This window comes from Pleurodeles waltl, chromosome 1_1 (assembly GCF_031143425.1).
Source record: "Pleurodeles waltl isolate 20211129_DDA chromosome 1_1, aPleWal1.hap1.20221129, whole genome shotgun sequence".
NCBI classification, from domain to species: domain Eukaryota; kingdom Metazoa; phylum Chordata; class Amphibia; order Caudata; family Salamandridae; genus Pleurodeles; species Pleurodeles waltl.
The window spans coordinates 402833601-402860877 of NC_090436.1; the positions used below are offsets into that span (position 1 = coordinate 402833601).

Sequence of the window (27277 nt, forward strand, 5' to 3'; positions counted from 1 at the left end):
TAATTGTTTGGATTTTCCCCTGTAGTGGTGCAATCTGTTCCCCACCAACAAGGTGTCCCAGATAAACCACCTTCCCCTGCCCTATCTGCCACTTTGAAGCCTTGATAGTGAGGCCTGCCTTCTGCAGGGCCTCCAAAACTTTCCATAGGTGGACCAGGTGATCATCCCAGCTGGAGCTAAAGACCGCTATATCGTCCAAATATGCTGCACTGAAAGCTTCCAGCCCTTGCAGGACTGTGTTCACCAACCTCTGAAAAGTGGCAGGTGCATTTTTCAAACCAAAAGGCATTACAGTAAACTGGTAATGTCCTCCAATGGTTGAAAATGCTGTCTTAGGTTTAGCATCTTCTGACAATTTGATCTGCCAATACCCTGCAGTCAAATCAAAAGTGCTTAGATACTTGGCAGATGCCAGTGTATCTATGAGCTCATCTGCCCTGGGTATAGGGTGAGCATCAGTTTTGGTTACCAAGTTGAGACCTCTATAGTCTACACAAAACCGCATTTCCTTCTTTCCATCTTTGGAATGGGGTTTTGGTACCAGTACCACAGGAGAAGCACATGGACTGTCAGAGTGCTCAACCACTCCTAGTTCTAACATTTTCTGGACTTCTTGCTTTATGCAGTCCCTGACATGGTCAGGCTGCCTATAGATCTTACTTTTGACAGGTAAACTGTCTCCAGTATCTATAGTGTGCTCACACCAAGAAGTGGTACCTGGCACAGTAGAGAAGAGTTCAGAGAATTGATCTAGGAGGTTTATGCAATTGTCTTTCTGCTCAGCAGTAAGACAATCAGCCAAAACTACACCTTCCACAAGAGCATCTTGTTCTGTGGAAGAGAAGAGATCAGGTAGAGGATCACTGTCTTCTTCCTGTCCCTCATCTGTTGCCATGAGCAGGGTGAGATCAGCCCTGTCATAGTAGGGTTTCAGGCGGTTGACATGGAGCACCCTAAGGGGACTCCTGGCAGTGCCTAAGTCAACTAAATAGGTGACTTCTCCCTTCTTTTCAACAATTGTGTGGGGTCCACTCCATTTATCTTGGAGTGCTCTTGGGGCCACAGGCTCCAAGACCCACACTTTCTGCCCTGGTTGGTACTGAACCAAAACAGCCTTCTGATCATGCCATTGCTTCTGGAGCTCTTGGCTGGCCTGAAGGTTTTTGCTGGCCTTTTTCATGTACTCAGCCATCCTTGATCTGAGGCCAAGTACATAATCCACAATATCCTGCTTAGGAGTTTTTAAAGGTTGTTCCCAACCCTCCTTTATAAGTGTGAGTGGACCCCTAACAGGGTGTCCAAAAAGAAGTTCTAAGGGGCTGAAGCCCACTCCTTTCTGGGGTACCTCCCTGTAGGCAAAAAGGAGGCATGGTAGAAGGATATCCCATCTCCTGCGGAGTTTTTCTGGGAGACCCATAATCATGCCTTTGAGAGTTTTATTAAATCTCTCCACCAGTCCATTTGTTTGTGGATGATAGGGTGTTGTGAACTTGTACGTTACACCACACTCCTTCCACATGGCCTTTAAGTATGCAGACATGAAATTGCTTCCCCTGTCTGATACCACTTCCTTTGGGAAGCCCACCCTGGAAAATATTCCCAGGAGGGCCTTTGCCACTGCAGGTGCTGTAGTGGTCCTTAAAGGAATAGCTTCAGGATATCTTGTGGCATGGTCCACTACCACCAAGATAAACCTATTGCCTGAAGCAGTAGGAGGGCCAAGGGGGCCAACTATGTCAACCCCTACCCTTTCAAAGGGAACCCCAACCACAGGCAGTGGAATAAGGGGTGCCTTTGGGGTGCCACCTGTCTTGCCACTGGCTTGACAGGTTTCACAGGACTTACAAAATTCCTTTGTGTCCTCAGACATTCTAGGCCAATGAAACAGGGGAACAAGCCTGTCCCAAGTTTTCATTTGTCCTAGATGCCCAGCTAGGGGAATGTCATGTGCCAGGGTTAGGAGGAACTTTCTGTACTCCTGAGGAATCACTAATCTCCTGGCAGCTCCAGGTTTAGGATCCCTATGCTCAGTGTACAAGAGGTTGTCCTCCCAGTAAACTCTGTGAGAGTCACTGACATCCCCATTAGCCTGTTTGACAGCTTGCTGTCTGAGACCCTCTAATGTGGGACAGGTTTGCTGTGCCACACTCAGCTCCTCCCTGGCAGGCCCCCCTTCACCCAAAAGCTCAGCAGTGTCTGCTTCCAGCTCCTCTGGTGTAGGTTCTGCACAGGGAGGGAATTCTTCTTCCTCAGAAGTTGAATCCACTGTAGAGGGAGGGATAGTAAGAAGTGGTTTGCTTTTACTAGCCCTAGCTTTAGGGAGCACTTGGTCCATTGTTCCAGGATCCAAGCTTCCCTGCCCTTTTTGCTTTTTGGCCTGAGCCCTTGTCAAAGCAAAAATATGCCCTGGGATGCCCAGCATTGCTGCATGGGCCTCCAACTCCACATCTGACCAAGCTGATGTCTCCAAATCATTTCCTAGTAGACAGTCTACAGGTAAATCTGTGGCTACCACAACTTTCTTTGGACCAGTAACCCCCCCTCCCCCAGTTGAGATTAACAACAGCCATGGGGTGGCTAAGTGTGTTGTTGTGAGCATCGGTTACTTGGTACTGGTGACCAAGTAGGTGTTGTTCAGGGTGGACCAGTTTCTCTATGACCATGGTCACACTGGCTCCAGTGTCCCTGTAGGCCTGAACCTCAACACCATTTATTAGGGGTAGCTGCTTGTACTTATCCATATTAAGGGGACAAGCAACTAAGGTGGCTAAATCAATAGCCCCCTCAGAGACTAACACCGCCTCTGTGGCCTCCCTAACAAGGCCAACCCCAACTAAGTTACCAATAGTGAGCCCAGCTACTCCCTTGGATTGGCTATTAGTAGGTTTGCTCCCACCACCACTGCTCTTAGTAGGGACACTAGGGGTAGCAGTAGGGGTTGTAGTGGTAGGAGCATTGGTGCTTTTCTTTGGACAATTGGGATCTGTTGTCCAATGGCCTTTTATTTTACATAAATAGCACCATGGTTTCTTTTCCTTGTTCTGATTAAAGGAGGATTTGGACCCACCACCCCCACCAGAGTGTTTTTGTGGGCCTGATGAAGACTCATTTTTAGATTTGTCCCCACCCTTGTCAGAAGACTTACCATCCTTCTTTTTGTTGCCATCTTTGTCACCCCCTGTATGAACTTTTCTGTTCACCCTTGTTCTGACCCATTTGTCTGCCTTCTTTCCCAATTCTTGGGGAGAGGTCAGATCAGAGTCCACCAAGTACTGGTGCAACAAATCAGACACACAATTATTAAGAATATGCTCTCTCAGGATCAAGTTATACAGGCTGTCATAATCAGTAACTTTACTGCCATGTAACCACCCCTCCAAGGCCTTCACTGAATGGTCAATGAAATCAACCCAGTCTTGTGAAGACTCCTTTTTGGTCTCTCTGAACTTTATCCTGTATTGTTCAGTGGTTAAGCCATAACCATCCAGGAGTGCATTCTTAAGAACTTGGAAATTATTAGCATCATTTTCTTTCACAGTAAGGAGCCTATCCCTACCTTTTCCACTAAATGATAGCCATAGGATAGCAGCCCACTGCCTTTGAGGGACATCCTGTACAACACAGGACCTCTCAAGTGCAGCAAACCACTTGTTAATGTCATCCCCCTCCTTATAAGGGGGAACTATCTTGTGCAGATTCCTGGAATCATGCTCTTTTGCAGGATGACTATGGGGAATACTGCTGCTGCCACCATGGGTTTCTAAACCCAACTTCTGTCTTTCCTTCTCTAGTTCAAAAGACTGTCTATCCAAATCCAGCTGTTGCTTTTTAAGCTTCAGTCTGGTTTGTTCCACCCTCAACTTATTGAGTTCCCTCTCTAACATTCTGTCATCAGGGTTGGTGGGAGGGACATTCCTAGATACAGAGGTATGATGGGAATGAACAGAAGGAGACCTGTCCCTTACAGAAGCCACCCTAACAGCTTGGCTAACAGAAACATTACTACCAGTATGGTGAGAATAAATGCTTTTGCTATGATGTGAGACAACACTATTTGTATGGTGTGGCTCATCATCATTACCAACTATGCTAGACTGTCTAGTAATGGGCAGGCTAGGAAGTTTCTTTCCTGAATCTTTTCCTGGGGGACTCCCTGAATCAGATTGGGAACTATTAGGTACTTTTTCAACAGATGGGGCACCTATAGCCTTATCTTGTTCTCTAAGCATGTTAAGTAACAGTTCCAAGGAATGATTCTTCCCTACACTCAAACCTCTCTCTATGCAGAGACTCCTTGCTCCTTTCCAGCTAAGGTGATCATATGCAAGTTTGGACAGATCAACATTTTGGCCTGTGCCAGACATTTTTAGAGAGAGTTAAAGTGATAGAAAAAGAGAAAAAAGTTTGTCAGAGCTTTTAGAAAGACAGAGAAAAAAAACTTTTAAAACTTTTTAGAAAGTTAGAAGTACTTTTCAGCACTTAGAAAAGAGTGAAAAGAGGAAATGCAAAACTTTTTGGCTATGTGTATATACACTGACCTTGTTTTGTATATTTTTCTCTTATGAAAAGTACAATGACAAGAGTGGTAAGTAGTCTCAAAGCACTTATCCCACCGCTGCACAACCAATGTAGGAGGCTGGACTGGCTTGTAGTGAGTACCAAGGGGTACTTGCACCTTGCACCAGGCCCAGTTATCCCTTATTAGTGTATAGGGTGTCTAGCAGCTTAGACTGATAGATAATGGTAGCTTAGCAGAGCAGCATAGGCTGAACTAGGAGACGTGTGAAGTTACCACAGTACCACTTAGTGTCATATGCACAATATCATAAGAAAACACAATACACAGTTATACTAAAAATAAAGGTACTTTATTTTTATGACAATATGCCAAAGTATCTTAGAGTGTACCCTCAGTGAAAGGATAGGAAATATACACAAGATATATATACACAATAGCAAAAATATGCAGTATAGTCTTAGAAAACAGTGCAAACAATGTATAGTTACAATAGGATGCAATGGGGAAACATAGGGATAGGGGCAACACAAACCATATACTCCAAAAGTGGAATGCGAACCACGAATGGACCCCAAACCTATGTGACCTTGTAGAGGGTCGCTGGGACTATTAGAAAATAGTGAGAGTTAGAAAAATAACCCTCCCCAAGACCCTGAAAAGTGAGTGCAAAGTGCACTGAAGTTCCCCTAAGGACAAAGAAGTCGTGTTAGAGGAATAATGCAGGAAAGACACAAACCAACAATGCAACAACTGTGGATTTCCAATCTAGGGTACCTGTGGAACAAGGGGACCAAGTCCAAAAGTCACAAGCAAGTCGGAGATGGGCAGATGCCCAGGAAATGCCAGCTGCGGGTGCAAAGAAGCTTCTACTGGACAGAAGAAGCTGAGGTTTCTGCAGGAACGAAAAGGGCTAGAGACTTCCCCTTTGGTGGACGGATCCCACTCGCCGTGGAGAGTCGTGCAGAAGTGTTTTCCCGCCGAAAGAGCGCCAACAAGCCTTGCTAGCTGCAATTCGTGCGGTTAGCGTTTTTGGATGCTGCTGTGGCCCTGGAGGGACCAGGAGGTCGCAAATTGGACCAGGAGAGAGGGGACATCGAGCAAGACAAGGAGCCCTCTCAGCAGCAGGTAGCACCCGGAGAAGTGCCAGAAACAGGCACTACGAGGATGCGTGAAACGGTGCTCACCCGAAGTCGCACAAAGAAGTCCCACGTCGCCGGAGAACAACTTAGGAGGTCGTGCAATGCAGGTTAGAGTGCCGTGGACCCAGGCTGGACTGTGCACAAAGGATTTCTGCCGGAAGTGCACGGAGGCCGGAGTAGCTGCAAAAGTCGCGGTTCCCAGCAATGCAGCCCAGCGAGGTGAGGCAAGGACTTACCTCCACCAAACTTGGACTGAAGAGTCACTGGACTGTGGGGGTCACTTGGACAGAGTTGCTGGATTCGAGGGACCTCGCTCGTCGTGCTGAGAGGAGACCCAAGGGACCGGTAATGCAGCTTTTTGGTGCCTGCGGTTGCAGGGGGAAGATTCCGTCGACCCACAGGAGATTTCTTCGGAGCTTCTGGTGCAGAGAGGAGGCAGACTACCCCCACAGCATGCACAAACAGGAAAACAGTTGAGAAGGCGGCAGGATCAGCGTTACAGAGTTGCAGTAGTCGTCTTAGCTACTTTGTTGCAGTTTTGCAGGCTTCCAGCGCGGTCAGCAGTCGATTCCTTATCAGAAGGTGAAGAGAGAGATGCAGAGGAACTCGGCTGAGCTCTTGCATTCGTTATCTAAAGTTTCCCCAGAGACAGAGACCCTAAATAGCCAGAAAAGAGGGTTTGGCTACTTAGGAGAGAGGATAGGCTAGCAACACCTGAAGGAGCCTATCACAAGGAGTCTCTGACGTCTCCTGGTGGCACTGGCCACTCAGAGCAGTCCAGTGTGCCAGCAGCACCTCTGTTTCCAAGATGGCAGAGGTCTGGAGCACACTGGAGGAGCTCTGGACACCTCCCAGGGGAGGTGCAGGTCAGGGGAGTGGTCACTCCCCTTTCCTTTGTCCAGTTTCGCGCCAGAGCAGGGCTAAGGGGTCCCCTGAACCGGTGTAGACTGGCTTATGCAGAATTGGGCACATCTGTGCCCAACAAAGCATTTCCAGAGGCTGGGGGAGGCTACTCCTCCCCTGCCTTCACACCATTTTCCAAAGGGAGAGGGTGTCACACCCTCTCTCAGAGGAAGTTCTTTGTTCTGCCATCCTGGGCCAGGCCTGGCTGGACCCCAGGAGGGCAGATGCCTGTCTGAGGGGTTGGCAGCAGCAGCAGCTGCAGTGAAACCCCAGGAAGGGCAGTTTGGCAGTACCAGGGTCTGTGCTACAGACCACTGGGATCATGGGATTGTGCCAACTATGCCAGGATGGCATAGAGGGGGCAATTCCATGATCATAGACATGTTACATGGCCATATTCGGAGTTACCATTGTGAAGCTACATATAGGTAGTGACCTATATGTAGTGCACGCGTGTAATGGTGTCCCCGCACTCACAAAGTTCAGGGAATTGGCTCTGAACAATGTGGGGGCACCTTGGCTAGTGCCAGGGTGCCCTCACACTAAGTAACTTTGCACCTAACCTTTACCAGGTAAAGGTTAGACATATAGGTGACTTATAAGTTACTTAAGTGCAGTGTAAAATGGCTGTGAAATAACGTGGACGTTATTTCACTCAGGCTGCAGTGGCAGGCCTGTGTAAGAATTGTCTGAGCTCCCTATGGGTGGCAAAAGAAATGCTGCAGCCCATAGGGATCTCCTGGAACCCCAATACCCTGGGTACCTCAGTACCATATACTAGGGAATTATAAGGGTGTTCCAGTAAGCCAATGTAAATTGGTAAAATGGTCACTAGCCTGTTAGTGACAATTTGGAAAGAAATGAGAGAGCATAACCACTGAGGTTCTGATTAGCAGAGCCTCAGTGAGACAGTTAGTCACTACACAGGTAACACATTCAGGCACACTTATGAGCACTGGGGCCCTGGGTTACCAGGGTCCCAGTGACACATACAACTAAAACAACATATATACAGTGAAAAATGGGGGTAACATGCCAGGCAAGATGGTACTTTCCTACACAAAGTAAACAAAGACGGCATTCGGGGGTCAGACAAAGCCACACGACTTCCTCAGCACCTCCTGCTGTGTACGTGGGCGCGGCCTGTGCCAAAAGTGGCCCGTAGCCCAGGCACTACAGCCTGCTATAAAAACAGAGCCTTACGAAAAATCAGTTGGTTTCATCTCTATGAAATCTATTGTTTTTGTCAGTGTTTTTTATACAGTGGTTTCACCTATGCGAAATCTAGTGGCTTTGTCATTGTGTTTTTTTACATGCTGCACAGCAGTTGAACTGCTGTGCAACATGGCTTAAAGCAAAAAAATAAAGAAAAGAAAAAGGAAAGGCACTATGACGCAGTAAATAAAACAAAGTGATATGACATGATCAGCATTGACCACGTCTTATCGTTTTTTGAAAAAAGGTAATATCAACTGATGTGACAAAGCAACTACCTTTCACCTACGCAAAACCTACTGGCTTTGCCAATACTTGTTTTTATCAGGAATCTACCATGAGCTGACATCATGTGAGCTGTCAACATGGTATCAACCCCTAAAGTCAGGGTGACCAGAGAACGCAGATATGCTCTTATGCTCTGTGACGTAACTTAATCAACACCGTTCACTACAATGGTAACTCTCAAAACTGGTCATGTACAACCACTAATTAAGGTGACAAATGGTGCCATAAGAAATCTGAAAACTTCTAAGTTATCACCAAACTCCGATTCCTTCCAAAAATAATTGAGAGTATGTGGCAGTCCAAATCAATCAACACATTTCCAACAACAATCTCCAAGGGCTTTCAATTTGGATTTACGTTTCAAAAATGTATTAATAAGGTGTATCAAAGGGTACAACACAACAGGCAAATCCACCTATCACTTCATGTCAACTAATCAGAGATGCCTTCTCACCCCCCAGAATAGTTCTTTCTTAACAATCTTCACATCACTCACCTAGCCGATCTAGACTGGTGGCTCATGCTCTAGATTCCGCTAGCTGTTCTCCAGTCCTTAATTTGTAAAAAGCATGGGTACCAGGGGCATCGCCAGGAGGCCACTGCAGTGAGCACCACCCACTGTCCCTGCCAGCATTGCCAATGGTATACCAACATAACTATTGACCACTACTCTCCTACAGATGTGACAATTCAGATTATTCCATACCCCCAAAGATATAAGAATCGCTTGGGCAGCAGGTGTTAGTCATTTTTAATGTGTATTTAATTAATAAACAACTGGTGTTGTGATCACCTCTAAATCAGACAGCGTCACCATGTGGCAGTGTCATAAGTGCCGGTGTTTTCAATTAGAGGTCAGTGCTGAGAACCGAAAATCACCGGCCCAAATTAAGGACTGTTCTCTTATGCAAGATTTAGGTCAGGGCACAGCACTGAAATAAGCCTTCTCAATATAGATGACTCTATCCAAGTCTTTGACGAAGGGAACACTTGCATCCTTGTATTACTCTGCCTCTCTACTGCGTTTCATGGAGTTGAACACAACATCTTTCCTAGAAGGTTTTATGCCTGGTGCCCTTTAGGTGATACATGCAGTCTTTGGGTTTTGCAGGGTATGAGAGGTAACCAGTTAAGCAATGACAACTATTGAGAGATAGGACTGAATTTCCTTGTTCTAGAGATGAGTCGCTCATTGAATGCCAAGTATTAGCAGCACGGGTACCAGTCTCATTCGGTTTTGAGGTCAGTCTTGGATAGAGAAATATGTCAATAAAGATGACTAAAAGCACATCGGCGGAGCCACCACTCCAATGATCAGCAGCAAATAGGCTTTGGAAATCTGAGGCATTCTGTGCATGACAGATGCAGTAGGATTCCAACACCAGAAAAAACAGCCTGTGACAGTGGTGATAGTTCACTTATCCTGTCGCTGAATCAAGAGCAGCACCAGTAAGGCCAAGCCTTCCCCCTGAAACAGCTCTGCTCTAGAGATCTAGACCAAGTGGTGTTCTTTATAAAAGGAAGGAGGACAAATGTGGCACCTAGATCAGCATCAGTGGTTGAACGTCTTCCTCTTCTATATGGACTAGAGGAAGATCCAGGCTCTTAGAGAGATCCTGGTTAGGGTCTACCTGCCACGGAACTGTAACTAATGACAAGCGAGTTTGGGTGATGGGACACCAGACTCTGGCTAGTGAGCTACTTCTTGGCATCTAACCTGCCAGCGTTTTTAAGAGGTAGGTTTTCCAACAGAGACTTCCTTGGACCTTGGAAACCACATATGAAATGAAAATATAAAAGAAACACAGTGTTTAAGGACTCTTGTAAGCGCAAACTGGGCTATTTCAAGGTGTAATCCAGACAATTTTTATTTATGTGAAAAACTGGTTATATATTAAAACACAATTTGATATTTACTATTTCATCAATTATTTTCTGAAAACGTAATGTGGTTGTGTAAAATATATATCTCTGTTAACACAATAAACATGGCGCACCTGAACTTCTCATGTGTTTCCGACAGATAGGAATTCATCGACGACAGATGTGTGTTTTCACCATCGAAGAGTTTGTTGGACGCCGCGTGCTGCAGGACCTTTGCAACAGAGCCCAAGTTCCTCCTCTGGTCTGAGTGGATCTGGCCTCCGGCCGTCATATCAATGATATCGAAACCATCGGGAGCAACAATGGCCGGGTTCATGTAACGATAATACAGGAGATTTCCAACAATCTGGGAGAAAAGGAGCAAGGTTATTCATATAAAAACCTGTATGATGTGGAGGGTCTACTGTGATAAATCCATAGATTATATATGAATGACAAAATATCTGCACGCTCGGCTAAATATTCAGAAAGATGTTGTTTAGAGAGTTTTGGGCAGTGGCACATTTTATCTTAAAACTACTCATCCACAAAATACCTGATAGCAAGTTAGGTTTCGAATGAAGCGTATGGAGCACTAAATAAATTATTCGGGTGAGTTAGTTAATTTATGTACCTGGTCCATTGCCATGGGCATAGGAAGCGACAAGGGTGTGGGGACATGGGAGTACAAAAAAAAACTCCTATCATTCAGTAGATTTGTAGAGCGCTTCTTGCCACCTGTGAGGGTATCCATGCACTGTGCACTTTCACTGTTCGCAGGGTCATTGGCGCATGAAAGCGCTACCTATGATGGCCCTAATTTTGACCTGCTGACCTTTCTCCCATGCTTATGACGACTCTGTGGATCACACAATAAGGTTGACCTCATGAAGGTCACCACCGCCCTACGCCTTCTGGCTTGTTATTTGTGCACCAAGGCTTTGAACATTCCTTGTGTTTTTTTCCCACTACCACTCAACTTTAAAGGGTACTGTGCAGCTAAGGGCAGGAGGGAGCAGTTTTGCTGTCTGCAGCCTGTCCAGGATGAGGACCAGGACCTCCATGCAGAGGCGCAGGGAAGCAGCTGATTTGTCAGGTTAAGGGGGGGGTGCTAATGGGGGAACATAAATAGTTTTTGGACTTTCCTAACTTCTGTATGTGGCTCGCAGTGTGGAAAGAATAATTACCATAACAAAGCTGTGGGCTCTGAGCCAAAGGGTGACACATCAGTCAAAAGTTGAGAGACAGAAAGATAAATTATTTAAATATTAATGACAAAAAAAGTGAGAGGCAAATGGCGTGAGAGAGCGCAAAAAAAGAAGGAGAACAGAATGGAAATGGGGAGAGAAAGATGGAAGGCAAAAAGGAAGCAGGGTGGAAAACGGCACAAGAATGGAAGTAAGGAAACAAATCAAAAGAAAGGAAGGAACGGATATGGAAGGAAAGAAATCAAATGAAGCAAGGAATGAAGAACAGCAAGACGAAAAGATGCAAGGAACAAATAATTTAAATGGGGGGATAATTAAAATGAAACTGGAATGAGGGAAAGAAATACGGAAAGCAGGAAAATAGATTAAAATATTGGAAAGCAGAAGTGGGCGATGGGGAAGGGTAATGGAAGGAAAGAACAGAAACAACAAATGGAAGGAACAGAAAACGAAAAAGGGATGGAATGAGAAGGAGAAGGAAGGACAAGAGGATTATAAGAAGGAACAAGAAAAGATTTAAAGAATTGGAAAAAAGAAGGTTGGAAAGAAAATGAAACAGGAATATTAAAAAGGGCAGAAAGGCAGAAAGAATGAGAGATGATATGAAAAAGATGGAAAGAGGAATGAAAGGAGAATGGTAAAAAGAAAAGAAAACAATAGAAGGCAACAAAGAAAGAACGACACAATAAAAAAAGATTAAAACGAAAAAAGAAGATAGAAAGAGAAACAGAATTAAAGAAAGAAATTAACACATGTAAATGCAGTTTTTGACCAGATTCCTTTAAAACCGTGCTATAAAGTCATTATTATGAACGATTCTTTGCAAATTTCCCTGGGTGAACAATTCTCATCAGCATTCATAGGGCAACTTGGGATAGCCCATTTTGCTATTTTATTTAATGTCATAGGGCTCAAAGAGGGGGGGGTATTTTATTTTCCTGGCTGCTCCCTCGCCCCCGCGCTTCACTCCCCCCTGACAGGTAAGCACAGGCTGTGGTCGTCCAGCGTCCAAGTCCTCCTCAGCCCCACCCTGCCATGAAGTGGAGCGCCACAGGGCTTCCATTCACGCTGCAACGAAGGCAGCCAAAGGGACACGTTGGCAGGACACCTGCAGGACTCCTCTTCCAAGTATGAGGTGGGTGTTGGAGTGTACCCCTGTACCCCCCAATAATCTCCATGCGGCGATGACACAGGGACAAAGCATGGGAACAATGATGGCGAGTAGAACGGAAGTGGGGGAAGCAATGTGCCTGCAAAGGCAGTGCAGTGAATGGAAATCCAGCCGCGCAGCTACTCACTAGCTGGAGTACCTGTTTGCTCCCGAGAAGTGCCCGTACTCTCCCGTGCAATGTACTGCAGCAGTGCTGAGCAGCGCATGTACACTCCCTTCCACACTAAAGAAGTGCAGGTTTTTATTTAAAACACTGTGAAAGGGGCGTGTTCCCTTCCTTTGGCAGCACCAAGTGTGGGCTTTTAGCGCGCATCCAGGCGAGTCAGGTGTACGCTTCTGAGCATCAATCCAGTCGGGACATCTTCCTGCCTCCGGGAATGCATCTAAGAGCCCAGCCTCTGCTTACATGAACCTTCATGCATGAAGAGCTTCCATCCCCTTTCTCACAGCCTCACAGGGCAGAACATTACAGGGGTCACTATTACACCAGCTTAATAGTACATAGTACTCATGTTATTAACCTTCAGAGGGATGAAAAGCAGGTCCTGCCGAGATGCAAACCTCTGACCTCCAGGCTGCGCTTGGCCTCTGGCAGCAGGTGCCTCGACCCCCTAAGCTATCCCACATTGGGTTGTGTCTGAAAACAAAATATTTTATTGTAATGTTACTATTTCACTTCAAAACTCTTTGACTGTACAGGTTTAGCTGAGCCTGCGGTGCGAAGACCACAGGCAATTTGTATTGGGTCAAAGAAACGCCTCCAGGATGACCCTGTCCGCCTCAGAAATAAATTGACAAAACAGTATGGGAGGCTGAAAAAACGTTATTTGTGTCACTTTAAGGAGCGCGCACTTGGCAGGCCAACGTTGATTCAAGGGACTGAAAACCACCCTATTGAACCCATATCAAGATTTGCTGTGGGAATTTGCTGTGCGTTTACTGTACTTGGTAAACCAAAGAATTCCCACCTAACAGGGAGTAAATAAACACATTCTGCTGCAACGTGTTATGCATACAGTGCTCTACAAGTGTCTTCTCTTGTCCCTCTGGCGAGTCCCAGGGAGGCCCACTCGCCCACTGTGCTTCTGAAGAGGACAGCGACCACCCTGAGGAGGGCCCCTCATCCCGTGTGTGAACTCAGCCCCACAAAAGCTTCTAACAAGCCTGCCTGTCTGCAGCCATATGAAACAAGTTGTCCTTGTAGTTTGGTTTTTCAATGAGTCCAATTGCACTCTGTAGATGGTCAACTAACTTAGCGCCGGGACACTCATTGGAGGGTGCTCTACTGGTCACTTTTCATTCATTCATTAAAAAGATATTTCTCAGTGCATATTGGTGCGAATCGGATGCATGAAAAAAGTGCGACAGAAAATTAAAGGTATTGTTGCTTCTACTTTAAACCAACCCATGAATATGTTAGGCTTTATTTAGACAGCAATTTCACAGCATCAATTCATGTTCAAAGGAAAGGTTCCATATTCACATGGTTGACGATTCTAAATTAGATTTTTGCATTATATATCAATGTTATTTAAAAAAGAAAATACAAATAAAACGCAGCTATGGTGCAGGGTCACAATGCAAACACCAACCTTTAACAATTCGTCATCTGTCGCATCTGGAAATTTTTCGTGGAGAGAATTCTTCAGGACTTTGGCCACGTACCTCATTCCATACCTGATGCAACCCAAACAAGAGAAGAAATGTGACTTGTGCTGCAGCTGGGAATGAAATACGTGCGCTAAGACTGTACTTTTTTCATTACAGAAATGTTGCCATGTAAAACCTGGTGGAACTCGAACAAGAAAACACAGCACTTTCTGTTTTGCACCTCAGTATTATCAGGTTACCATACCTTCCTAGGTGTAAACCTACCACCCCAGATCCTGCCAGACTGTAATGGTCCTCACCGCTTGGTAAAGAGTCAACGCTTGTCTTACTGGGTGAGCACCAGTGGTAGGAAGCAGAAAGTGCCCCAGGGCTGTAAGTGGGCATGTAGTGAGCACTGGCACTTCTCTACTTTAAAGAGACGAGTGCCAGAAGCAGAAAGTGCCCCAGGGCTGTAAGTGGGCATGTAGTGAGCACTGGCACTTCTCTACTTTAAAGAGACGAGTGCCAGCACTCACCAGCAGGAGTGCAATATTGTTTAACGGGGAGCTGGCACTTCTCGGTACAAACCTGCACTTTGACCTAGGGAGTACCTGCACTTCTTCCTTTTCACGACACTGAACACACCTGAAGCGCGCACTGCAATGTGGATTTAGACGTTCTAACAAACAGCAATTCTTGGCTCAAAACCTAGAAGACCACTGTCAAACAAAGTTGTTAAAGTTCGGAGACACTTAAAAAAAAAAAAAAATAGCTGCATTAATGCCTTTGGTCTCGTCTGAAAAACAATCAATGACAATTTTGGGTAACTAACGGTGAGGGGTCCGCTGATAGCTCAAATGCACGAACAAACAACATAAAACAGTGTTGCTCAATGAGATCACAGGTGTTTGAAGTTTAAGGGATACTGTGTGACTCTTACTCAGGGATAACCAGTGTATATTTCTGCTTTATGCGACTATAATTTAATTTAAAGCAAAAAATATGTCAATGTCACCATGGCCTTACGTAATGCGTCACGCGGCAGAGACAATGTAGCAGTGTGGAAAAACATATTAATAGCGACTTATATGCAAAATGCTTTACGGGAATACTTCATGCAATCAGTGCGGTAATTTCGTGTGAGATACAGTGGTGCAATAAGGCACTATTTAAAACAGGAAGCTGCTATTTCTTAGAAATGTTCCATGTAAGTTTATAATGATTACGGAGATCGCTATTCCAATGGTAATGCACTACTATACAATGCTTCTGTAGGCTAAGCTTTGGCGACAAAGATATTACAAAAACGTTTATTTTAAACTCGCCCTGGAGACATAAAGGCTTCTTGCGAGGCCTCTAAACAAGATAATGAAACCCTGCCCTCTGCTGGAAGCTCAAGTCAGCGGTTATTGAGGCCGTGTCAGGTACACCTTCAGCATCACTTATTTCAAGCTCTCTCGCGCCCCACCGATAATTCTGCACCTTCCCGAAGCCCTTCCAAAGAAAATGATTTTATTCTTCACAGACCTGGGCTAAAATATCCTAAAGAGCATCACACGCGTAATGATTTTATTATTTTGAAAAAGTAAGTAGACAAAGAACCAGGGATCCCCCAAAGCACAAAAGGTGTCCTGATCAGCACTACAGAACCACGCCAGCGGTGGCAACAAATGCCAACACCTATACAAAACACGCACTTAGAAAATGGTAAACTCTTTACCGTCTTTTTGTCTTCATTTTACAGACATCTAAATATTTTATCGCCATTTGCTTCACTTTTTTCCATTCAAAAGTCACTCCCTAGTGCTTCGTGTGCCCAAGTGCAGGAAGGAAGAGAGGCCGCTAGCTGTATGCCCACCCTGCTGTGGAAATGCGCGGGAAGTCGCATGCCCCCTACATACTGCACAAGAAGTTTGCAAAAGGTGAATCCAGCACTCACGGGATCATGTCGAGGGATGAGAAGATGGATGCAAGGACCTTGTCGGTGACAGATCGAAGGCTCTGGATAGACGACTCCAGGCGGTTTTTCACCTCCGCATGTGACAATGCCTGCTCGGTTGTTACATCGTAGGGCAATTTGCTGCGAAAATAAAAACACCATTGGCTTTTGCTGCAGGGTTACGGTAAATTCAGTTTAGCACACAACACGAGATGCACTAATAAATGCTGAACTGTTTCAGTCAAGTAATATTTAGAGGCCGGTTTAGCATGGCGGCGCCCTGTGCGACAATCTTTGTTAGCGTCCCCCCAACCCCTTGACCGCCTTCTTCAGGGGCCTCCTCACTACCACACTCCAGCGGTCCCCCCCAACGCCTCTCCCACGGTTTTTAATTTTGTAGCACTACTCATCCCAATGTAGGGTGTCAGGGCGCTTTACATCACACACACATTATACTGAGACAAAGAATCATAACATTTCTGTAAATCAATGTAAAATGGACGTTACTTGAAACAATATGGACTGCACGGTGTAGGGGTCACACACCATCCTGGTAAGCATTGTATGTTAAGAGTGCTTAGTGTGGAGAAAAACAAACTCAAGATTTTAAAAGTAACCTAGTGATTGTAGTGTCTAATAAAAATGAATTACTTCCCAAGCAACTCTTTTTATGAACCCTACAATAACAAATGACTGAGGGAAAAAACAATCACCTAAGCCCATGCCTGGCAGTTTGCATGCAACTCCTTGATGCCAGTTCATAGCGCACTGTGCTAACTTGTGAACTGCAACTAGCAGTGACCTCTATGATCTAAGCAGTAATCCTCCGAGTGATTACATAATACAAATGTGTGATCTGTATGTTACACCTTGTGCTTTTCAGCACATACTCTCTGCTCCCTTTTGAGTCAAAACGGTGACTAGACAAAGCATAGCTTTCTCCAGTCAGTACAAGAGATTTTTAAAATTCCAGTCACTTGCCATGTGGACACAGGCGCTGTTTGGCCCTGGTGTAGCTATGCAGCAGAAAATATTAACATTTACGCAGATGCTTAAATACATTTATACAACTGCAAACCCATTTACAGAACCTGAAAGGTAAGTAAACCAGAAGTGGCCTCTCACAGGCGCCTCTGCAGTTACAGTTCACAAAGTGTAGAACAGGAGGACTTGAGGTAGAGGCCGGTCAAGTATTCCCTGTAATGCACTGGGTGTTTCGGATGCACGAATAATAATAAAACAAAACAAGAGCACATAATTCCAAATGTATATTTGCCACTCAGCAGTGTGCTGTAAGATCTGTGCAGGCCGTGGCCTCTGCGCACTGACTCCGTGGGGTGACGCTTGGTCACCAATGCTCTTCTGTGCGCTAGGAAACGCAGTGCTGTAGCGAAGATCAGGCACGGAAAAGCATTCATGATTTTCTCACAATTTACACAATTTGCAGTTCGAACAGGCAGCACAGTGTATCACCTGCTTCAGCTAAATCCGCATGTGGCCCAGGTTCAAAGGACAGCACCTCCGACTGCAGGATTCACACACAGAATCTCCGATGCTAGGCGTCCCTCCCCATCATCCCCGGGGTTAGGCGTAGCTGCAGGATGTGCAGCACCTCCGACTGCAGGATTCGCACACAGAATCTCCGATGCTAGGCGTCCCTCCCCATCCTCCCCGGGGTTAGGCATAGCTGCAGGATGTGCAGCACCTCCGACTGCAAGATTCACACACAGAATCTCCGATACTAGGCATTCCTCCCCATCATCCCCGGGGTTAGGCATAGCTGCAGGGTGTGAGGACACGCTTCTATCCCCCCCCCCCCCCCCCCGCATGAAGCCAACAGCTAATGCATCGCCCATTAACTAGACTATAGTGAGTGGGTGTGAAAGTGAGCAGAGAACTTGTCGCTCAAAGAGACAGACATGGAGAATTAAGACTGTGACACGTCACAGCATAAACAACTCTAAACAACTAACCTTGCTTCTCCGGTTGACATTTCCAGTTGGTTTACCCACGACTTGTACACTTCTACGGGGTTTGTGTTGATGATCAGAGACTTATCATCAATGATTTCTTTCACAACTGGAGCCAAAAGCTGCCGAAGGTTGTTCTGTCCTCTGGCTCCTCGGTTGAAGCTCACGACCATCTTAATCACTGTGGGATTTCCAGTCACTATGTCCTGGATCTGGTCCACCTTAGATCTTCAAGGGAAAACGGCTTGTTTATCTGTTTATTTATTTGATAGAGCAGCAAAAACATCTCGACAAAAAAAGGTGCAAATAGCAGAATCTACATGGTACATAAGTAGTTATGAATCAAATGGATGTTTAAAACCTACTGACACTACACATATCAAATATCTGTATTCGCAGTGTCACATTTAGTGTTGAAACTTGCAGGATCGTTAAGAGTAATTTCTTACAAGTTATTGTATCTAATTTTTAATGAACTCACTTAAAGGGAAAAGTTGGAAATGCACCTCTTTAAAGGACATTACATCACAATGCATAAACCAGTCTACACAACCAGCTACCTCGCCTATCATTCGCCGAGTTTACCTTTATTCAGCTGCTATTTAGATAGGTTTGCATTACAGAAATACCATATACATACATACGCGTGCGATGTAAAACCACTAATCACTGTAGTAACTGCAGTCCCACCAACCAGTAAATAGTTTGAAGCAGTAGTTGCCAGTGGGCCCCACACTATTGCCTTTATTGCGCACAACACTTGCATGTTCTCCTGTGGAGGCAAACCTTAAGAATAAATTAGGGCCTGCATCCTCCCAATGCCATCTGCACCGCCCAGGGCCAGGCATGTTAGTCGCATCGTTGCTCCTGACGTTGATACCTAACTGGCTGGGTGATGTGAAACTACCGAAAATTCATTCAGTAAGGGAAAAAAATCACTGTTTTTGAAAGAAGTCTGACAATATCAACATGACAGGCTCCTAGGCCACCTGCCATGATTGGCTGCCTAAAGCTACTCTAGAAAGTGCCCTGGGCAGCTCACAGTGAGTGGGGGCCGGTCGAGCCCTTTGAGTTTTTCTTTGGAGCAACCAATGGCTTGGCAGGACTGAGACACTGGCACACAAGTGTAGCATGGTTACTTCACTGCACTACCTGCTGCCCACCACTGACATCACAAGCTGCCTGGAGAACTCACTCCTCGATGCTGGATGGCCTGTACTACAGTGGAAGCCCTCCGCTCTTCACCCACATGTGCTCTGAGCCAGTACACTGGAGGTAAGTTAGGGTACTGGTAGGCAGATGGCTTGTGGTGGATTGTGACTGGTGGAGGAGCGGTGTGCTATGGGGACAAGCACCAATCCACTGGCAAAGTAACCTGCTGGCTCACTGTAGATGACTGGGAGAGTTCACCATGTGTTAGTGCTCATGCTCAATACAATTTGAGGCTGAAAGCAGTGCAAGCTTCTGACAGTGCTTGTCACTGTGTCGTAAAGCCACACGCTCATGCAACCCTTGCTGTATCTGCTGAGTACACAGGGCGATGTTCACACGTGTGCCAATCACAATTACAATTCAGCGGGAAAGTGTTTGAAGAAGGTATGCAACTGCAGGACTATGGACAGTGTAAGTCTTGTACACCACATGCTGTGGACTGAGTAGCTTCTGAGTGGCTGGATGACCTCAAGGTGTGGGTGGGCGTTCACGCATGGCCCGATCGAGAGCTCTGAAGATGAGGCTGAATTTAGTGAACGCTTCTGTTAGTGTGTTATAAACATGGTCCCCTGTGTGCTCATTCGATATTTAGCGTCGCTGAAGATCACACAGCTATAGTCACACATAGGCCAATTGTAATTTGTGGAAAACCTGACAACTTGTCCGAGGGCTACTGACATCACAGAAGACTTTGGTAGCCGTCCCAGCAGGCAGTAGGCGGCTCCAGTGGCAGAAGTAGGAGGGGCCAGCAGTGTAAGTAGGCTGGGCCTAAGGTGGTACTGCATGGCAGTTTCTTACGAAAAATTATGGGCATCTGCACCTTCCTTTTATTTTACTCAAACTAAGCATTTTCAACAACCATATTATACTTTCTGTAATGCACTTAACCCAATTCCACAGGCCCCACACTCAGTTGTGGTCTATGTATTACATGGTATGTTGGAGATGCTGCTGCCACAATAAAAATGTTCTTAGTAAAGTGATAACCTCATCCTTGAAATTTGGGACTATATAAAAATAAAAACAAATAAATAACATACAGTAAATGTCAGTTTACATACTTGATCTCTTCCTGTAGGGCAGTTTCAAAGAGCTTGAGCAGCAGACACTCTTCGCGTTGATTGGACGCGTAGTTATACAGAGTAAAAATGACAGTGTCCATAAACTTTGTTGATTTATTTTGTGGCATCTGGAAGATCAGCTTGGCCAAATAGGTAGGGTTAGTCTGGAAGACAAAGGGGGAGAGAACATTTGTAAGAACAAATACATTTAGTGGTGGAGCAGCAAATGTTATTTCTGTGTCCTGAAACAGAAGTCATAATGCAAATATTGAACAATAAAGGGCGAGGCTAGACGTCCGATGATGGTGGAAGCTTAACTTCGCAGCTCCGCATTGGCCCAGCCTGAATCCTGGATTTCCTGTCACCCTGGGGCGCCATCGGAGAGGGAGCTACCGGACTTGAGAAGTGCGTGGCCAGGGGAGATTGGGGAGTGCGGGGGTTGTCGACTCCTACGGAGTCCGGTGAACCCTGGTCCACGCAGATAAGTGAGGCGCTGAGGCCGGCCAGAGACATGATGGCTGCACAGGCCAGAGCTACTGTCCGGGCGGCGTGCTTCTAGCCCCACAGCGCTTGTGCCTTTACTACACAGCCCCCGTGCTTGCACTGACTTTGGGGCCCCAGAACCGGAGCTGAAGAGGCCCGGAACAATGAGTGGCTGCAGCGGGAGACGCAGGCCAAAGACGGGCTTATAGCACTGGCCTGAATCCCAGTATGGGGCCATACTTTGCGCCAGTGATCTGAAGTATTGAGGCTTCCATGGTGCAGCCCCGCGCCTGCCCTGGTTTGTACACTGGCAACTAGGCTGTGGAAGCCGGCGGCAGTGATTCCATGAGGCGTGGCCAACAACAGAGCCAGGTGTTGGTGCTCCCCAGGGGAAGAGTCCCTTTGTACAGCGGGAGCTCATCAACCTCCAGACTCCTGGGAGGAGGGGCTGATCCCTGGTTTCACAGTTTCCTATTGGGAGGACTTACTGTGATTTTGCAGCCTGGCTTCAGTGATCGGTTGGTTGTAACTGATCTGGTCTCCGTTCGGCAAGGCCCTCCTTTTGGGGAATGAGGGATGTGGACTGTTACAGGTATGCCCGGCTTTTGTGCCTGCCGCTGTGGAAGGAGCACCCCGGAGATCACTGGAAAGCACCCATACCATATTGGCCGAGTGAGGCTTGGTTCCTCCCCTTTGAGGCGAGGAGTGAGGTGTCAGGACGTGGCTCCTACTGACCACCTCTGGAGGGGGACACCTTGCAATACATCTGGCCTGACCCTTGGACTCCCCCCCCCCCACCCCCTAGGGTTTCCGTTCCCTGATCATCCCCATCACTGAAGGTGCTGAGTCTGCAGGACTGTAGCTGGCAGCCCTTACTTATCTGAGTAGGTGTACGGCCCTGGGAGACCACTGGTCTTTGCTGACTGAACTCGACTGGGAGTGCTTGCAAGGACATGCTAAGAGTGGTGGAGCATAACTGGTCCAGTGTGAGACTGCTTTCCTTTCTCCTGTGCTTACTACCAAGGGCAAATACAAGACCAGGGGGCCTGGTCCCCCAGTGGCTCCTGCGGACCATCTTTGGAATGAAGATTCACCTGCAGAGAGTGTCGACTCTCCACCGCTCCTTCAGGCCCAACTTGATAGGATTTTGGAGGCTATTGTGGACACTAGAGACACCCTCCAATATGAAATAGGCGATGTACCCATGGAATTGGGGCTGCTTCGTGAGGATCAACACAAGTTTGCAGATAGAGTGAAAGAAAATGAAATTCACATCATAGAGATCAGGTGGGGCTAGAAGGAACTGGTCACCTGGGTCTCTGACTTGGCGGAGAGGGTGATGGTCCTAAAGCGTCACGTTCTGAAGATGTTGAGTGGTGCTATTGGGGCAATAACATTTGTATTATGGGCCTCCCTGAGGTCACTGAAGGTGAGGATATGGTGACCTACCTGGAGACGTGGTTGAGGACAGAGTTGGCCCCCACACAATTAATCCAGTTTTTCATATTGGAGAGGGCACACTGAGTGCCTGCCTGCCCCTGGGAGTCCGCCTCGACCTGTGGTGGCCAAGGTTCTCCACTACAGGGATAGAGATGTTCTGCTGCAGAGATCGAGGAGGACGGACCACATGAGGCGGGAACAGTAGAGTGTCGCTGTTCCCAGAATTTACTGCAGCAGTTCAATCACAGACCGCATCCTTCTTGGCAGTGAAGAGTGCGTTGTGAGAGGAGGGCCTTCAGTATTCTTTGCTGTTCCCTGCATGGCTTAAAATAATGTTAGATAGTAAGGCGTACTTTTGTGCTGACCCGGCTGAGGCCTGGGCATGGCTGGATGCTTACATGCCTGGAGACTACCTGGCAGACGTTTGGTCAAAGGGCTCAGCTCCTATCAGTAAATCAAGGAAGCGCACCACCCATACTACCCATTGACAAATGCTCAAGAAGCCAACTAAATCTAGGCAGAGCTGGAGCATGCGGACATGCTCCTAGTGACGGTAGAGGAGATAGCCATGCAAGCACAAGAGGCCTCGATCAGGAGTGAATCCTCTGTCCTGCGCTGTGGACAGTCAGACTCTGCTGACTAGGTGCAGAGCAGTGGCGACCTCCCGGTTGTGATGCCACAGACCACTGAGGAACCTGTCTGACTGATGGGGCTCTGCCAGAATCTGGACATCACAGATAAGTGACAAATGGGTTCTATTGCCCCAGATTGGACCCCCACCCGAGACATGGTATTGTCCCTTGTGGGTGGGCTCTGGCGGAGGAGCTAAGCTGCAGGGCACTGGCCAGAGGACCTGCTGCTTCCTGGATGCTCCGGTGCTCTGGGAAGCATTTACTTGTTTGCTGGAAACCGCCCTCCTGGTTTTGATGGGCTGAATGCAGCCCCCTCCTGTCCCGCTCCCTCCTCTGTACTACTGCCCCTGCCCTGATGCTCCCACCCTTTCTCTAGGGAGAGGGCTGGAGTATTCTACTCATGCTAGAGGGGCCCTTTTGTGGGTGCGAGCAGGAGTACCTTTTGAGGTGTTGACCTCCATCATCGATAAAGAAATGCACCATGTGTTGTCTGAGGTAGGCTTTATGGTAGACAGCTTACACTGGGGAGTCTCTCCATGCCCACCCAAAATCAGATTGCGTATCTTGAAGTGCTGTCCACTCCACTGGGGTGATTAGATACAGATGCACTGCTTCCGGGTGTGGATTTCAATTTTGTCCTTAACACCGACACAGAACGTTCAACTCCACCCTTCCTGGGTGCATTGGCCCACAGCTTTGAGCCAGGGCCCCAGGACTGGGTGTAGGCGTAGGGGCTTGAGGATATCTGGAGGACGCAACATGGGGAGGAGAGGGTCTGCTCTTATTATTCGCACATATATCAATTACATACAGGCCTGGATCATTTTGTTTGCTCGTCTCAGATGGGCAGATTCATGACACAGAGAGAGTATCTCCGTCACACCTTTTCAGACCATAGTCTGCTCTTACTGAGCTTTCAACCACAAGAAGACTGCCCGGCCATTCCTGCATTGCTGCCCTCATGGATGCCCCCTACAGCGACTCATTGAGGGACACTATAGTAGACTATTTTGAGCTTAATCAGGGTTCAGCTTCTGATTGCCTAACCAAATGGGAAGCTTTCAAGGTGGTGGCCCACGGACACTGCCTGGGTCAATCGGTGTGTGTGTGTGTGTGTGTAGGAACTAGACCGTGAATTACTTATGCTTGAGGAAGCGTTGAAGCCTCTAGACCAGAGCTTAAGCGTGAACGTGAGCCGAGGGGCACCCCCATTACTCGACTAGTGACTTTAGATGGTACAGTGTTGTTCTCCTGTAATTCCATTAACGAGGCCTTTCGTGAACATTACGTTGAATTCTATAGACGTCAAGCTTTTGTATCAACTGACTCAATCAGGGCATACTTGTGTTGGATTTCTCTGCGTACCTTGCCTAGGGGGTGAGTGTCCTCTTGGGGTGCCTGTAATGATTTAGGAAATCAAGACTCCGATTAAGGGAATGGCTAACGGCAAGACTCCGGGGCCCGATATCCTCCCTGCAGGGTTTTACGCAACCTACACCAAACTACTGGCCCCAGGGTTGGCGGAAATATATGCTGCAGAGTATGAGAAGGGGGTTTTGGGGTGACCAGGGAAGCCCTAGTGGTTCCACTCCCTAAAGTGAAAAATCCACGTGATGCCGGCGGGGCTCAGGCCTCTTTCCATGCTTAACATAGACATTAAACTATTAAGTAAAATCCTTGCGCCCCGCTTGTTGCCCCATATGCAATTGCTCATACACCCTGACCAAAACAGGTTCATCCTAACATGCAACACTTCCCTCATCCTGTGGAAGCTGCACCTTGTGCTATACCATCTAGAAACACTTGCCAACCCAGATGTGGTGATTATGTTCTTCACAGTGAGCGCGCATGAGCATGTAGTCTCGTTATATGCTGAAGATCTCCTGCTCTATTTGGCGGACGAGGTCTTCAATGCCGGGCATAGGATGAGGCTCCTGGAGGAGTTTGGTGACCTCTCCGGCCTGCAGGTCAACAGAGGGAAAATGTGTCTCTTTCCAGTTGCTCTGGATTATTTGCACCCTGCAGAGGTCCCAAGGGGCTTAGCATGAGCGTTGTAGACTTTTAAATATCTGGAAAGCCAGATTTACCACCATCTGGCGCACTTCTGGGAGAGTAATCTTGGAGGGACTTTGACGGCTCAGAGTTCCTGTGTCCCCTTCTGGAGGGCACTGAAACATCCAACCATAGCTCGAACAGCCATCTCTAAAATGGTAATGCTCCAGAAGCTGCTGTATTATTTCATGAACCTCCCAGTTTGAGTGCCAGGGGCTTGGTTCCAATAACTGGATTTACTGCTCTGGGAGTTGGTCATGGATGGGGGTCGCCACGTAGTGGTCCTGTCTACCCTAAGGCACCCAAAGAGCATGGGAGGGCTGGGGGTGCTGAACCTTGAACTATACTTTTTGGTGACTCAGCTTCAGTGGGTGGCTCATTAGTTAGATGGCGTAGGAGGAGGTCAGTCGTATAGGCACGGAACCCAACCAAGGGGGTCTGTTAGCCAGATTAATCCATACAACAGTTAAAGACGAGAGGCCAGGGACCCTCTTGGTGGTGGCACTACACTGCTGGTGGCAATGACTTCGCCGCACAGTGAGATGGGCGTCATATGCCCCCACATTACCACTGGTAGGTCTTCCGCATGGTGACCTGCTAATACACTTCTTGGCTGCACAGCTATGCGACTGGACTGAGAGAGGCGTGGTGACAGCAGGGTACTGTTACCAACTGGGAGCCGTGATGCCTTATGGAAAGCTATCTGAACATTATAGCCTGCAGCTGGGCTAGTTCCTGACTTACGAGGCTATAGTGCAAATGTTCCGAGACCTCTGGGATGGAGGAGCAGACGAGCCCCCACCGAATGAGGTTCTTCAGCTACTGGTTGCAATGGGGTGGGCTCAGCATTTGGCTACAACCAAGGGAAGATGGGAAGAGGCAACGAGCAGGGAGTTCACGGACGAGGAGAGGTCTCCTATTTTAGAACACCCACACAAAGTATCCCGCAGTACATGCTTGAAATATACCCGGTTCAATAAATGGCAGGGAACCTTGAGGTTGCCCACGATGTTCGCAGCTTGAGGCTGACTTTTGTCACATGATAAGGGACTGCCACTGCTTGCAGTTGTATTGGGGGGGGAAGCATTGGTGAGATTGACCACTACTATTGGCTGGCCACTGCTGTGCTCTCTGGAAGTGTGCCTACTGGAGAGATTTCCCTGTCCCAAGAGTAAGAAAGTGGGTAGCCAGTTCCTGGACCTGTCCCTCGTGCTGGCTCGGCATAGGATCGCAGTGGCTTGGAAGGCTAAGGAGGGTCTCATGGTTGAGATGTGGGTCAGAGATGTGTCCATGAGGGTGGTGGCGGAGGAGGAGCGTGTGTTGCAGTGGGAGGAGGCTTGCAGAGTGCACAGATGGCCTGTAGCGGATTTGTGGTCAGAAACTTTGGAAAACTGGGAGAACCCCTGTGGCGGGAATTACCACAGTACAGAGGACAAACTCAGAGGCAGCTGACTCTGACAGTGAACACGAATGATGGCACAGGGAGAAGGGCCTGGTGTTGGCGCTTTGAGGTGGCCTAGCCTTCTCCAGTAACCGGTGACTTCCCCACGCCACTCTTTACTCACCCCCACACACACATCTTTCTCCCCCATTTACCTGCCGCTTGTATGAGTATTTTACTATCCTGGAATTGAACTCCTGTCCATTGGACTCCTACCCCCTTCAATGAGTTTGCATTTATCTATGATCATGTGCAATGGCTACCCTGAGATGATTAGTTATACAGGTTGGGTTGTTCTTCAGTTTCTCCCATCCCCTGTTGGGGCGAGCTGGCACAGATTTGTTTTATTGTCCTGCTGCAATATGTGTGTGAGCTGGTCTGATCCTGCGGGGTGCCGAGGGGAGGGGAACGCTCTAGAAAGCCCCAAACCCCCATGGACAATCATTAGAGGAGCTGCCTTGTTGAGGGATAATGATGTTCTGTAGATTATCCTAACTCAGGATTATATGTAATGTTATTTTTTGTACTTTGTGCAATGCTGTGATATTCTAGACATTACTGGGTGCTGCTTTAGGTTATAATGCTCCACTGTACTCAATTGCATTGTTTTGGTTACCTATGAAAATGGCAATAAACAATAAAAAAAAATATATTCAACTATAACGTACATACATAGCCAGTCTCTTTTGTCACAAATTCTCTCATGTGATGAAACGGGGGTGGACCATACAATGTAAATCTAATGTACATTTGAAGTCTGACATTAGGAACAAATATCTAATTGGGAAACTCGATTCTGTGCAGAGCTAATTCTGTAGGCCAGAGGCATATGATCCAGCTTCACTGTAATGGTCCAGTGCGTTGGCCTAACAGCACCTAGGCTTAGACCTTCCTTCTTCTATCTCTAGAAGGAGGGATTCTCGTGATTGCCATTTTCTGTTTATCGCTGGCTTTTCACTTATACAGCTATCCCTGATTAGATCTCAATTCTCACGAGTAAAAAACTATTTGCCTCTTCCCTCTAAATATCTTGTATTGTTTGAATTGGTCCAATCATCTTCGCTGGCATCGTTGTGTTCTCCCCAACTTGTACCCAATTATTATAACATTGTGTTCCAATATAAAGTAAAGAAAGCAAAAGAATATTGAGA

The 27277-nt window shown here is 47.0% G+C and overlaps 1 protein-coding gene across 4 annotated transcripts in view; it reads right to left on the reverse strand.

Moving 5' to 3' along the window:
- Nucleotides 1–27277, reverse strand: part of IQGAP2 (IQ motif containing GTPase activating protein 2) — a 902890-nt gene that overhangs the window by 131620 nt on the left and 743993 nt on the right. For all 4 annotated transcript variants that reach the window (XM_069223623.1, XM_069223606.1, XM_069223596.1 and 1 more), the window contains 5 exons: nt 20079–20242; nt 17809–18033; nt 15836–15976; nt 13899–13983; nt 10062–10294 (listed from right to left, as the gene is read on the reverse strand). In XM_069223623.1, coding sequence (XP_069079724.1) covers nt 10062–10294; nt 13899–13983; nt 15836–15976; nt 17809–18033; nt 20079–20242 — 848 coding nt within the window. The remainder of the gene's footprint in view (nt 1–10061; nt 10295–13898; nt 13984–15835; nt 15977–17808; nt 18034–20078; nt 20243–27277) is intronic.